Below are 14,421 nucleotides of genomic sequence, written 5' to 3'. Positions count from 1 at the left end.
GCATCCAGTCATTGGAAGACAGAAGGGCTTTCGTTGACTTTGTATTTTTAATTTGTATGTGGCAAATATAATATTGAGAACTGGTTCAAGATGACCACCTTAGAATTTTAATGTAATTCATGTAAAAGAGGCATCCGTTTTTACTGTAGCAGTGATGGGAACTTGGATGAGATGGTGATGGGGTCCGTAAAAACAGAGAGACAGATAATGAGAGATGATAAAACATATACATAATAAACAGACCTTCTGCTTTAGTGTCCAGTACTGCTTTCAAATATTCACAGGTTGGTAGGGCTGTTTGCTACAGTTACTTTATGGACTACTCTTTACATCTGTACATTGGTATCAAAGGCTTTCTGAAGTCACAAGAGTAAGGAATTTTATAACCGTAATTATGTAAACAGTGGACATTTATTAATGTCATAGAACTGTCACCAGAAAATCTAGAAACCGGCCAAGCTGCATTTCTCTCCTTTTGCTTGGAAAGTTTTTCTCTTTGGCGCACATCCTATAAATTTATTTTTTCTTTTATTTTGGCTTCTCAGCCATGAGGCAGAAAGACCCCAAACCTGCAAAGACTTACATACTTAGCTTTACACACTGTAAATAGTCCACTGCGAATTGAAGTAATCAGAGCTACTTATAGTGTATAAGATTAAGCACATGCAGAAACAGGGCCAAAGAAGGAGTGGATTCTCCCTGAAATTCAGTGCAGTCATATCTTCGAATGGAAGGCCCTTCTCATTGATACTTAAGGGTTGTTAGAAACGTATCAAGTCTGTAGACGCCAATGCTATGTAACTGTATTTAAAGTAATGCTTCTCTGTTATCACATTATTCAGAACCAACTGGTATAAACACAATTCACAGTTTCTTCTCAGCAGAGTTCCCTTGCTGGAATTTTGTGAGCCAGAATAGGGAGCATTGGCAGAGCTCTGTGTATGAGAGAGGGAGTAAGAGGCTGCTTGACTTTGCCCCACCCTAGCCCGTGCTATTAGGGTTTCTTTCATGAAATCCAGGGTATGTCTAGACTGTAATACAGAACCTACCATACCAAGCCTCAAAGTCCAGCTCAGCTGACTGGAGCTCACAGGGCTGCAAGACTAAACATAGCACTGTAAACATTCAGGCTCGGGCTGGAGCCCGGGCTCTGAAACCCACCCCCTCGTGGGGTCTGAGAGCCCAGGCTCTAGCCCAAGCCCACATGTCTACATTGCAATTATAAAGCCCTGCAGCCTGAGCACAACAAGCCTGAGTCAGCTGACCCAAGCCAGTCATGGCCATGCCGGGGGTCTTTTACTGCAGTGTAGACATATCCCCACTATCCACCCCCTCCCTTACAAAATGAAATTAGAGAAGGACTTGAACATGGCTTGAAATTGGATATCCCCTTCTTTAAGGAAAGTTTGGATTTGGTTTTGACATGGATTTCACTTTGGACTGGAACCCCAAATCTGAACACCCCTAAATCCGGGAAAACTTTGAATCTGAACTTTGTAGCTTGGTCTCCCCACCACTCAGTAAAATAATATCTTCAGAGTTCAAACTGTCCACCTTTGTGCAGGACCTTTTTAGCAGAAAGGATTAGTAAGTAAATGGAATTTTGGGGCCCAAAGAGACAGCTTAAAAGTTTAGCTGTGAATGCCTTTTAAATGAATGCATGTTCTTACTAACAATTTTTTGTTTGAGTAATCAGAAAAGCCTAAGAATATCTGATACCGAGTAATGAACAAATTTAAAATCTCTTAATGCTAAAGCAGCATATGTCATAGTTGAAACGAATGTCCTTTTAAACCATTAGCCCAAAGTAAATGGTGATTTCATGTGTCTGATTTTTCATAATCCTTGTCCATGTGCATATACTGTGTGTTTTACAGGTACTATCCCATGGGCCATCCAGTTTCAGTCCAACTCTACTTCCTCGCTGATCGTTTTCAGGGCTTCTTAATCAAACATCATGCAACGAATCTGGCTGTCAGTAAACTAGAGACTTTGGAAACTTGGGTGATGCCAAAGAAAATGTTTAAGATTGTTAGTCCACCAAGTGATTTTGGAAGGCTGCAGTTTTCAGAGGTAAGCGTTCCTAGCTAGAGCAGTCCTCGCCATTTTGCCAGCCAGGGCACATTTTTGGTACTTGCCCCCCTTGTGCAGCCAAGCCAAAACCAAAAAATGCCCACAGCCTGCCAATTAGTGGAGCAAAAAAACCCAACCAATCAGCCACATCTTTTACAAACAACTGGTGAATTTGCATGTCAATTCATCAACTTTTTCAAATGCAGAGTGGCTCGGTGCATTAGTGCACAAGTCCTTCATCGCAGGAAATATTGATGCAAATCATGATTTATGGCCCAACCGTGTAACATGCTGAGCACTTCCTGCAATATTCTAAATGCCCTCAGATCCCCTGGAGTTAAGTGGCAGATGAGGACAGCTATCTCACAACAGGTGGTCAGTGCCTTACAGGAATTATCATCTGTGTCAATTTCCCCTTCCAGAGAGACTCGGGGATGGGGGAGAAGGTCACTGCAGCTCCAGATTGAGATGGACTGTGTGATGGAGCCAGCTCTTTTCTCTAGCCCATGCTATTAGATCCTCCCTCTTGTGAACCCACTGAAAAAAATTAAAATTAGGAAAAATGAAACTACGTATGGATAGAATGTTGATGTAGGAACATCAAAGAGAAAATTACCACAGTAATGGTTGAGATTTACCCACAGATTCCGTTATTTCCTCATTGGATTTGTCCCATTATCTGACACACACACTGTAAAAAATGTACCCCTAAAATGCATCATGAGAAATATACCAATAATAGAATCGGACATCTATATTGTATTTTAAACATATAACTGTCTAAAACAGTTAATTTCATGATGTTTCTTGTTAGGCCACAATTTTCAATTAAAGCATAAAATTGATTGAACAAATTTGTTCCCACTCATTATGGCTAAGTCCATAAATTATCGTCTTCTTGGGCAATTAAGAAAGGCCTAGGTAGGATTCAGTGTTTTGGTGTGCGTGGCAAATCCGAGACATTAATGTCCCATTAAGAAGATGAATGTGGGATGCATTCTGTTTATCAATGTGTCTGGTGGTTGACTTGCCATTTCGTGCAGTGATAAATTGTCATACAAGCTGTATTTCTTGTGTTTTGTAGCACTTCTGTTGTTTGTTAGGTTCTTAATTCTACTTTAGCATGATTCCTGATTTAAGTGCTTCTAAGTTTGAAAACATGTGGGTGAGCAACAGAAACAGTTCATCTAGCTGAGTGACAAAATTTGTTTAAAGTACTTGGGTGTCTATTTTAAATACAGTGTTAATAAGAAAAAGAAAAAATCTTGATTTGTATCAGTTCCTGGAAAAGGCCCAAAATCTGTCCTAAGATTGATGCCTGTGTCCCCATTGACCTCAGTGGGAATCATGTAAATGTAAGCAAGGGAAGAATTTGACACTTGGTGAGTTCCCCTCACTTCAGAAGGAAATTTTTCTTCCATTGGAAACAGTCATCAAGATACGCTTGAAAAGAGTTTTGTTTGCTGTGTCTGATTGTTCTCTCCTTTCGCAGTTGATTCATATTAAGACAGACTAGGAAGCACAAAGCCAATCATTTTAATCATCATTTAATCATTTACTTTATTTTCTGACTACCCTTGGAAAACAGATCTCTCTGCCTTTGGATCCAGCTTTGCTCCCTAGTGTACGTACAGAATAACTCCATTGGCTTTAGTCAAGGCTGACAAGCTCCACAACTGATCCACCGTCATTCTAAATGACATTTCTTGTTTCTGAAAGATCTCATGCCTGTAAAATAAATCAGTCCGTGCTCCTACTATGAGGATTACCACAGTCTTAGGATCAAAGGCTGTGAGCTAAGCAACCAGACAGAAAACTCAGGATGATGGTTATGCTCGTCATGTCATATCTGTGCTGCCTTTCCCAATAACTTTCTTCTTGCGATCAGACAGTGAATTAGGATTGGCAAGGTGGTTATTGGCTGGGCACTGCAGTCCTGTTGCTGGCTCACAGAAATGAGGCCAGCAGGAAGAGCACAGGGAGGCTGCTTCAAAATGTGCGGCAGGTAGGACTTAAAGTTTACAGTGGTCATTGTGGTCCATGCATACAACCAATAGGATAGCACGGGTGATAGGATCACTACAGTTCAGATTAGGCTCATGCTGCTTTTACTACTATTATGGCTACCACTCCCCCATTTTGCTCCTCAAACTCCGCTTCCTGACCAGCGGGTTTTCCACAACACCAATACAAGGATGAGACAGAAAGGTGTGTGTGATAGACATTATAAAGGTGCTAGTGTTGAGGTACCAAAGTGTTGGCAAAGTTTACAGCAGAGTTGCAGTTGCACAGTTGATTCTGACCACACTTTATTGTGTTGAATTTTATGATTAGAGGAAATATCAGAGTGAAAAATTGCTAGGGTTCCTCCCTCCATCCTCATCAGATGACAGCCCCAGACCCCTCAAAAATGATTTGTACATAACATGCATACTGTGTGGGTGTCCTTGTCATCTACTACAAACCTGGATTCATGCTATATGTTAGGAAACCTGAAATTTAATGCACTTGGAGGGGAAAAGATTGATTTAATTTAAAGTTTTAAATTACTTCAGCTCTAACTGTACCACAGGAACACTAAGTTCATTTATGGCCTTGTTAAAAGTTGTGATTCATCACAGAAAATAAAATAAACTAGGTGGCAAGCAATTAGTGTGCATTGTGTGAACCTAATGGTCCTACTTATGAAGAGCAATGAGAGACAAACCCATAATCAAGGCATAATTTATTTTGGGGAAATTTTATCTTGGGATTGAACAGGGACGGAAACAGGAGCTTTATACGAATGAGACAAGGGAGAATTCCAGCTTCCCACGTATACCCAGCACTCACACCTTGTTCTGGGATCCCAGAATAATCTACCTTGAGAGAGGTCTATAGTATGTCTGTCTCTATAGAAAACTATCATGCCATGTGATGTGGTACAAAAATTTTTCCACTGTGGATTTGGAATAGACGATTTACTCTTGGATGTCAAAGCCACACAAGAGCTCTGCAGCTTGTCCGAAATGACTGTTAATGAAGCCTTGATACCGGCCCACATTGTCATGCTCTCTGTGTGTTCCACATATGGTATCCAAAACTTATTTTAAGAATGTTTTAGGGCAGGGCTCAGAGGGAGGGATAAAAAGTTCTCAAAATTGCTTAAAATCACCTTCACTATAAAATGCTACAACTTGAAAGCCTCAGCCTCTCTCCTGCACTGAAATCTGCTCAGCACAACAGAGTGTGTGTCTGGGAAGGACATCAAGAAGCTGGTTGTGATTTCCTGATTCTGTGGACTGATCTGCACTGGCCCTGGCCCCAGTATAGATTAAAGCAGTGCCTGGTCTGCTGTAATATGCTTCATCTAGCTGAGGTCCCCAAAGGAACGTACCACAGCTGGAGACTGCCAGAGCACACTGCGTTCCAGCCGTGCTACCTCTCTGTGTCCAACATACCCCTCACTCCTTCAGCTAGGGACTCCTTCTTGCTACGTCTAGGCTGAGGCATGGGCTTTGAGTCTGTCTGAGAGTTTTATGCTTTGGCCTATCATTGTAGTATCTGACCAGCTTCCACATAACATCAATAACGAAGTCCCTGGTGGATTTTATAGAGTCTCTGGCATGTCTCCCTTTTTGGAGTAAAATCTCTGCTTGACGTAGGATCTTTGTGTGGGTTTTTTTTTCCCCCATTGGCAGGGGTTTATTTGGTAGAAGGGGATGTCAGTGGTGTGTGTGTGTCATTTTTATGGTGGAAAGGCTTGGTCGAAGAGGAAGGTTTTGCGTCATTTCCTAAAGACAATCAGACTCTGGATTCCTCTGATCCCTTCTGGAAATTGTTCTGTAGCCGGATCCCCTTGTCCAAGATTGGTTTATGCGCAGCTCTCACGTGCTTCATCTTGGCTTTGTGATGTGCGTTGCCTTAGAGCGCAGCTGTCAATTATTCATAGATTGAAATGTGGTCTGTAATGTTGCTGGGGCTTGATCCAGTAATTGCTTTGAAAATTCGGACAAAAGCCTTAAACTGGCATCAAAAGCCTACTGTGAGCCAGAGGAGGGACGTCAGTATGGGTTTGATGTGCTCCCTGTGGCCTAAACCATGGAGAAGGCAGGCAACTGCATTCTGTACCAGCTGGCACCTGTGCATCACCTTCACATTCAGCTTCCATCTGGTGAATTACAGTAATCCAGCCTAGAGGTGACGAAGGCATAGATCACTGCAGCCAAGTCCTTGTCCGGAAGGAAAGGACAAAGCAGGCATTTTTAGATACTGATGCTAACCAGGTCATCCAAGCTTAGTGAGGAGTCAAAGATCATCCCAAGGTGTCACACCATTCTGACAAATTGGAACTGTGTGCCTTCAGTGGAAGGTGGAGACAGTGACTCTGCTGCTACTTCAGAGCATTTCCCCTTTCTGAGCAGCATCATGTCAGTCTTTCCTGGATTCAGTTTGAGCCAGCTGCTTTTCATTTAAGAACTCATTTCTGGAAGGCATGCTGATATTTGAGAATGAGATCTATACAGCAGAACACCAGAGTTACAAACTGACCCATCAACCACACCACACATCAACCATTTGGAACTGGACGTATGCAATCAGACAGCAGCAGAGACCCAAAAAAGGAGGGGGGGGCAGCAAATACAGTATAGTACTATGTTAAATGTAAACTACTAAAAAAGGGGAAAGTTTAAAAAAAAAAGATTTGACAAGGTAAGGAAATGGTTTCTGTGCTTGTTTCATTTATATTAAGGTGGTTAAAAGCAGCATTTTTGTTCTGCATAGTAAAGTTTCAAAGTTGTATTAAGTCAATGTTAAGTTGTAAATTTTTGTAAGAACAACCATAAAGTTTTGCTCAGAGTTACAAACATTTCAGAGTTAGAAACAACCTCCATTCCCAAGGTGTTCATAACTCTGAGGTTCTACTGTAGTTAAGTGTCAGCAGCACACTGTTGGCCACTGAGTCCATGGCATCTCCCGGTCTCTCTCTGCTCTCAGATAGAGAAGAGAGGTTAGTATGGATCCCTGGAGAACTGCAGAGGTGAGGGTAGCTACTAATTGCCAGTCTAAGCTCTGCTGGAGAGGAACAGTTAGCTCCACTGTAGTGCTGGGTGACGTATCCTTCTGTATCAGGCAGGTGGGCTAGTAGTCCCTTGTGGTCCACGGTTGTCAAAGGCTGCAAAGAGGTCCAGCAGTATGGACATGGAGCTCTTGTCTGTATGAATGGCTAAAGGCCGTTTTTAGTCTCACCAGAACTGTCTCTATGGCATATCCTGGTCTGAATCCTGGTTATGAGACATCTAGGATGTTAGCTGATATCACATGTTCGAGGTTACTACATAGAAGGAGACAGAACAGGAGTTGAGAGGTCTTCAGGGTTTAAGGGTAGGCTTCTTTGAGGATTGGGCGAGCTATTGCATTTTTAAAGGAGTTAGGTTGGTGTGCTTCTCTGAAGGAGACATTGGTCATTCCTGTTAGTAATGGGCAAAGTTGTTTGCTGGCTTTTACCAGCAAGGAGGGTCATGGATCCATTCCATAGGCTGTGTCTGTATTATTTTTCAGGGCTTTTTGATCTTCAGCAAGTGTAACAGGGCCACACTCAGGTGGATAATACAATCTGGTCAGGGAATTTTCTTTCCCATTTATCCCCATAGTTATGCAATTGATCTTATTGGAGAAGCGGATGCTTGGGTCTGGGCTATGCAGTCTGGGTTAGCCAGCTCACTATATGAAATAGCTCTGCTTGCCATGATTCTGCTGCGTTAATGGTGGAGAATTAGCAAGCTTATTTTGCCTCCTTTGCTACAGTGATATAGTCCTGTAAGAGGCATTTCTGCTGCTGACAGATGAATTCAGAATGTTTTTGCACTGCTGGCATTTTAGTGTTCTGCCTGTGCCCTTCCTCTGCAGGAGTTCACCTATAAACTGTGCTGATCGCCTCAGTCAGTGTGGGTGGAGTGGGTGGCTTTGGGGCCTACATATCGATGGTAGTGCATATCCAGAGATCGTACGGCTGTATCTCATCAGCACCTAGGCATTGTGTTTGGGTGGCTAGTTCTCCTAAGACGAGATGAGAACTTAGAGAGTACAAGAATCTAGTGGCAGGCCAGCTTTGGGTGTTCACTACCCTCATGGGAAGGAAAAACATAAACATAACTTAGGAACGGCCATACTGGGTCAGACCAATCAGCCTCTAGCTCTATATCTTGTCTCTGACTGCATAAAGTACCAGATACTTCTGGCACTTGGAGGTTTAGTGACAGCCGGAGTGTGGCTGTGCATCCCCGACCATCTTGGCTAATAGTCACTGATGGACCTTTCCTCCTTGGCAACAAGTTCCACAGGTTGACGGTGCGCAGTGTGAAGTACATCCTTTTGTTTGTTTTAAACCTTCTGCCTATTAATTTCATTGGGTGACCCGTGAGTTATACTTTTTCTTCACGCCTTTCATGATTTTATAAGTCTTTCTCATATCTCCCCTGAGTCATCTCTTTTCCAAACTGAAAAGTCCACGTCTTTTTAATCTCCCCTCATGTGAAAGCTGTTCCATACCCCTAATTATTTTCATTGCCTTTCTCTGCACCTTTTCCAGTTCTAATATATCTTTTTTTGAGATGGGGCAACCAGAATTTTACACAATATTAAAGTTGTGGGCTTATGACATTTTCTGTTTCATTATCTATCCCTTTCCTAATGGTTCCTAACATTGTTAGTTTTTTTGACTGCCTCTTCACACTGATCAGGTTTTCAAAGAACTATCCACAATGACTCTAAAATCTCTTTCTTGAGTGGTAGCAGCTAATGTAGAACCCATCATTTTGTATAGTCGGGATTATGTTTTTCCAGTAAGCATTACTTTGCACTTATCAGCATTGAATTTCATCTGCCCTTTTGTCTCCCAGTCACCCAATTTTGTGAGATACCTTTGTAGCCCCTCGCAGTCAGCTTTGGACTTAACTATCTTGAGTAATTTGTATCATCTGCAAATGTTGCCACCTTACTATTCACCTCCTTTTCCATATTCATATTCATGGTAAATAGGCCTAATGGCCTGTGATGGGATGTTAGAGGGGGTGGGATCTGAGTTACTACAGAAAATTCTTTCCTGGGTATCTGGCTGGTGAATCTTGCCCATATGCTCAGGGTTTAGCTGATCGCCATATTTGGGGTCAGGAAGGAATTTTCCTCCAGGGCAGATTGAAAGAGACCCTGGAGGTTTTTCGCCTTCCTCTGTAGCATGGGGCACGGGTCACTTGCTGGAGGATTCTCTGCTCCTTGAAGTCTTTAAACCGCAATTTGAGGACTTAAATAGCTCAGACATAGATGAGAGGTTTTTCGCAGGAGTGGGTGGGTGAGATTCTGTGGCCTGCATTGTGCAGGAGGTCGGACTAGATGATCATAATGGTCCCTTCTGACCTTAGTATCTATGAACACTTGTCCCAGTACAGATCCTGGGGGGGATCCCGCTATTTACCTCTCTGCATTCTGAAAACTGACCATTTAGTCCTACTCTGTTTCCTATCGTTTAACCAGTTATTGATCCATGAGAGGACCTTCCCTTTTACTCCATGACTGCTTACTTTGCTTAAGAGCCTTTGGTGAGAGAACTTGTCAAAGGCTTTCTGAAAGTCCAAGTATGTGGTATCCAGTGGGACACCTTGTTCACAAGCTTGTTGACTCCCTCAGAGATTTCCAATAGATTGGTGAGGCATGTTTTCCTTTTACGAAAACCACATTGACTCTTCCCCAACATTCCATATTTATCTGTGTGTCTGATAATTTTGTTCTTTACTATCATTTCAACCAGTTTGCCTGCTACTGAAGTTAGGCTCCCCAGCTTGTAATTGCCGGGATCGCCTCTGAAGCTGTTTTCTAAATAGAGGTGGTACATTAGCTATCTGCGGCTCTCCTGGCATAGAGGCTGATTTATGTGATAGGTTACATTCACAGTTAATATATTTCATATTTGAGTTCCTCGAGAACTCTTGGGTGAATACCATCTGGTCCTGATGACTTGTTACTGTTTAATTCATCAGTTTGTTCCAAAACCTCCTCTACTGACATCTCAATCTGGGACAATTTCTCAGGTTTGCCACCTAAAAAGAATGGCTCGGGTGTCAGGATCTCCCCCCATATCCTCTACAGTGAAGACTGATGCAAAGGATTCATTTAGATTCTCCACAATGGCCTTGTCTTCCTTGAGTGCTCCTTTAGCACCTCAATCATCCAAGAAAGAAGGCTCCTGCATGTGTGTGGGGGGGGGGGGGGGGGGCTATCCACAGTTAGATAGTTATACACAAACATATGCTATAATAGGCGGTTTGGGTGAAAAAAATGCCTTTTGGAAAGGACTGACTATTATGTATGCCTTCATGCTATCTGTTTACAGATATTTCTCTTTTTAATGTATAAGCAAAGGCTGATAAGTTCACATTATCCGTGGGTTACAGGTGAGCCATTAAATCCCATATTAAGTGCACTGAAATATGAAAGCTACTAGGAAAATGAAAGGTCTATTAAATATTTACTGTGGGATGTGAATCAGCTACTTTACTGCTAGTAAATAAAAAAAGAACATCAATGCTGTGACAGTAAGAATAGGGCTTACCAGTAATAACCCCCGCTACCAATCAGGAAGGGAGTGTTGTGACTTGTGAGGAGGTGGGAGGAAGCGTCTGATCTGTAAATTAAGTAGGGCCTGAGTCAAGTTCCGTTGAAGCCATTGACTTTGAAGCAACTGGATCGGGCCCAAACTACATGATTCTGCCAATCAAGGTTCAGTATACTATGTTTGGTTAAAAACGGTGCTGGGCAAAAGGGTGGCATGGGAATCCAATCTGAGTCTGCGGTTTCCTTACCTTTGTCTGACTATAGATTTTTCCAAATTTTCCTCTTTCAACAACAAAAGCAAAGCAAAATAGAGAGAAAACCTCTCCCATTCACAAAGTGTCGAGTCAAAGGCTCGCTTAAACCCATATCAGGTCATTGGATTCACTGCCATTCTTGCTTTAACTTTTGAAACATGGGCATCTCAAGAGACCATCTAGCTGCCCAAATCAGCAATTATGTACCTAAAACAGGCATTTACATATCTACATGCTCTTTTGAACATCCAACTCAGGATTGAGGATTTCCTGCTAATGTGTCCATGTGTAAAAACTAAGCTCCCCTGTCAAGCTAATTTGTGCTTATTTCTTACAATACATTAAAAAGCTCTGATCTCTCATTACAAAGTGTCTGTACTGTGCAATGCACATGGATTAAAGACAAAAACTACTGCAGTGAATATTCAGTATCTACATTTGGACCATAAATTAATCTTTTTTTATTTATTGCTTAAACACTAAATGTTCTAAATTCTCGTTCTGGATCAATAATCTGCAAACTTTAATATTTGCAAATGGGCTTTTTTTTATTTTTAAAAATCTTGCTACAAAATTTAAGTTTGTATGTTGAATTTCCATTCAAAGCATGTTTTAATGCCAGTATTATAACACTGACAGATCCTGATTCATGTCATTGTGCAGAGGTACCGTGTGTGTTTCTGTAAATAACATAGATTTATGCCCTGATCCTAGAAGCACATACACACATTTTTAGCTTTAAGCATATGAATAGTCCTGTCAATGAGAGTGGGATAGAATTTGCAGGATCAGGACCTTCAGTTTGTTTACAGAGACAACAGTAGTGGTAATATTGTCTTTAATTTCAGATTGGCACTGACTGGGATGCAAAGGAAAGGATATTTCGGAACTTTGGAGGACTTATTGGGCCGATGGATGAACCAGTTGGCATGCAGAAGTGGGGAAAAGGCCCTAATGTCACAGTCACTGTGATCTGGGTGGACCCTATCAATGTAATCGCAGCTACATATGATATTCTTATTGAATCTAGTGCAGAATTTACTCACTACAAACCACCTTTGAATTTGCCACTGCGGCCTGGAGTCTGGACCATTAAAATTCTGCACCACTGGGTACCTGTAGCTGAAACCAAATTCCTTGTTACTCCTCTTACATTCTCCAACAGGCAACCTATCAAACAAGGTAAGTGGTTTTTGTAGGTATAGTAGGTATTAAAGTTTTCAGAATAGATGTGAAGTACTAGTATCAAAGAGTATTTCATTCACTGTCAATGCTATGATTAAAAATCACAGTACCACTACATAGGGAAAGTACCAAAAAAAGGAATAGTTTAGATATTAAATATGAAGAAGCTTGTGTTTTGAAGATGAGTGCAAGTAGCTGAATCCATTCTGTAAAACATAGGAACTTTGGACAAAAGACTATTCATTTCTATAGAATAAAGGATTTAAAATATACACAAACCAGAACCTAAAGAACTTTTAGACATTTCATAATCAAAGAGCAACTATGCAAACCATAATTTAAGAATACAAGCAAACAGGAATAGGCCATTTCCTTTCTTTGCTGCTTCTTTCACTTATTTGCTCAAAGAGGTTTACACTGTTAATATTGTGTGCTTGACAAAGTCCTTATGTATAATGGTAAGAATATTAGTTTATGAAATGTTGGATTCATCAAAATTACCTATGATGTGTGCTATAACCCCATCTCCTTCCCAAACAACTGTTCCAACCTTTCCCCATAGCTGTCTAGACCTTCCCTGTAACCTCAAGATGAGATCCTGTGCATCTGAAATTGTACCTAATTATGCATTGTGACCCCAAAATGCTTAAGACCAAACCAAAGCTTATTCTCTTAAAAGAAAGGTACTGCTTTTCCTACCACAGTATCATCTAGCTGTCTAAACCATCTCTTCCTCTCTAATACTGTTAGAACGTGCTATTAGAAACCTTGACTGCAGCTTCCATTAGAAAATCCATTCATTTGAATATTCTTTAGCATGTATCAAATTTATTGGTGGTGAAAGCACTTCCAAGTCACACCTGTGAGATCAGAGCAAGTTTGTTGCTGTGAATATCTTTGCCATATTTTTTTACACTGCGAAATGTCATTAATATTCATAGTATCAGCCATTGTAAAGTGGCCAAATATATAAACCTATCCTATTTAGTTTTCAGAAATTCTTTGTCTTTCTGACAGAGGAGCAAATAAACTGAGTCAGGCATTTACCTTACAGTGTAACATGCTGCTTCAGTAATACAAACATCACCAGGCAACTGCTGAGAGCAAATACAATCCTAATCTTCCTGACCAGGAGCTTGATTCCACACATTTTTTACCAGAACAGCTAAATTACTGATTTTTAACTTCTCACATGTTTGGATGGAGTACATTTTTGGGATTTGAGTCAACCAGCTCCTAACTGTGGGTGTTACTGATTTGTCTCTCTTAAATTAATTTATTCTATGTTCTTTGCTAATTTAACTGTCTAAATAGGTTGAATAGAAGATGTAGCACATACCTAGGCTGTGGTAGCAGTTACTAACTTGCTTCTTTTCGCTACATTGCTTTGAGTCCCAGTGGACAGTCCAGCATTTCCCAGACTTTAGTCAGGAGGCTTCTCTCTGTGAAGTCAAAGACAAAACTCACATTGGTTCAAATTCTAAATCCAGAATAATTCCATTGATTTCAGTGGAGTTACTCCAGATTTACACTGATGTAACAGACAAAAAAATTGACCCATTGACTTCCGTGGGAGAAAACAAGGCCCATATACTTTTTGTTAAACAGCCAATGTTACTGCGGTAATTGTAGTTTACTAGAGGTGTTAGATATAAAGCTTGGAAGCAATATTGTTTGCTAAAAGCAAACAAAGAAAAAAGCAGCAGGAGTGCTTTGCTAGTGACGTATTATCTCAGAAATTTGATGTGAAAATGAAAGAGAAATTTAATTCCAGGGGCAGATAGAGAGACACCACTGTAATTAAGGTTATATCAGCATTCACAATGAAAATCTCTGTTGTTTTCTCACTCAGGCACAATATTGTGCTCCAGGCGGAAAATTGTCATTTAGATTTGATTTCCCAGCTTTTGTCAGTTTGTCACCATTTTAATATTTAAACAGTTTTCTATGCCAAATAAGGACATTGTGCAACTATGGCAGAAAAATTAGAACTTCTAAAGGAACAATTTCTGTTACAGTTACAAACAATACAAAGGCTGCCAAAAAGGCTTATAGAATCAAGGAACAATGCTATTAGTCTTGTTTTAAGATTGAAAAAAAAAATTACACATCAGCATTACGTTCAGGGATTGTCAACAGAAGAGAGCAATTCATTTTTATTAAGAGATTTTCTAAATAATTCTGGCAAAGCTACCAGGCACATTTAGTTTACTTCAACATCTAAATGAAGAATGCCTTTTTACATTTCCAACTAATTAGTCCATGTGCACTGATGAGGACATAGGAGAGTTGCTAAGGGCAACCAGAATGCCACAAAGAT

At 40.8% G+C, this 14,421-nt stretch overlaps 1 protein-coding gene across 1 annotated transcript in view; it reads left to right on the top strand.

Moving 5' to 3' along the window:
• Positions 1-14,421, top strand: part of XYLT1 (xylosyltransferase 1) — a 320,557-nt gene that overhangs the window by 286,275 nt on the left and 19,861 nt on the right. The window contains exons 10-11 of the mRNA XM_073362329.1: positions 1,878-2,073; positions 11,765-12,098. Coding sequence (XP_073218430.1) covers positions 1,878-2,073; positions 11,765-12,098 — 530 coding nt within the window. The remainder of the gene's footprint in view (positions 1-1,877; positions 2,074-11,764; positions 12,099-14,421) is intronic.

This window comes from Lepidochelys kempii, chromosome 10 (assembly GCF_965140285.1).
Source record: "Lepidochelys kempii isolate rLepKem1 chromosome 10, rLepKem1.hap1, whole genome shotgun sequence".
In the NCBI taxonomy this organism is placed as follows: domain Eukaryota; kingdom Metazoa; phylum Chordata; order Testudines; family Cheloniidae; genus Lepidochelys; species Lepidochelys kempii.
This window is presented reverse-complemented; position numbering and strand designations above follow the sequence as displayed.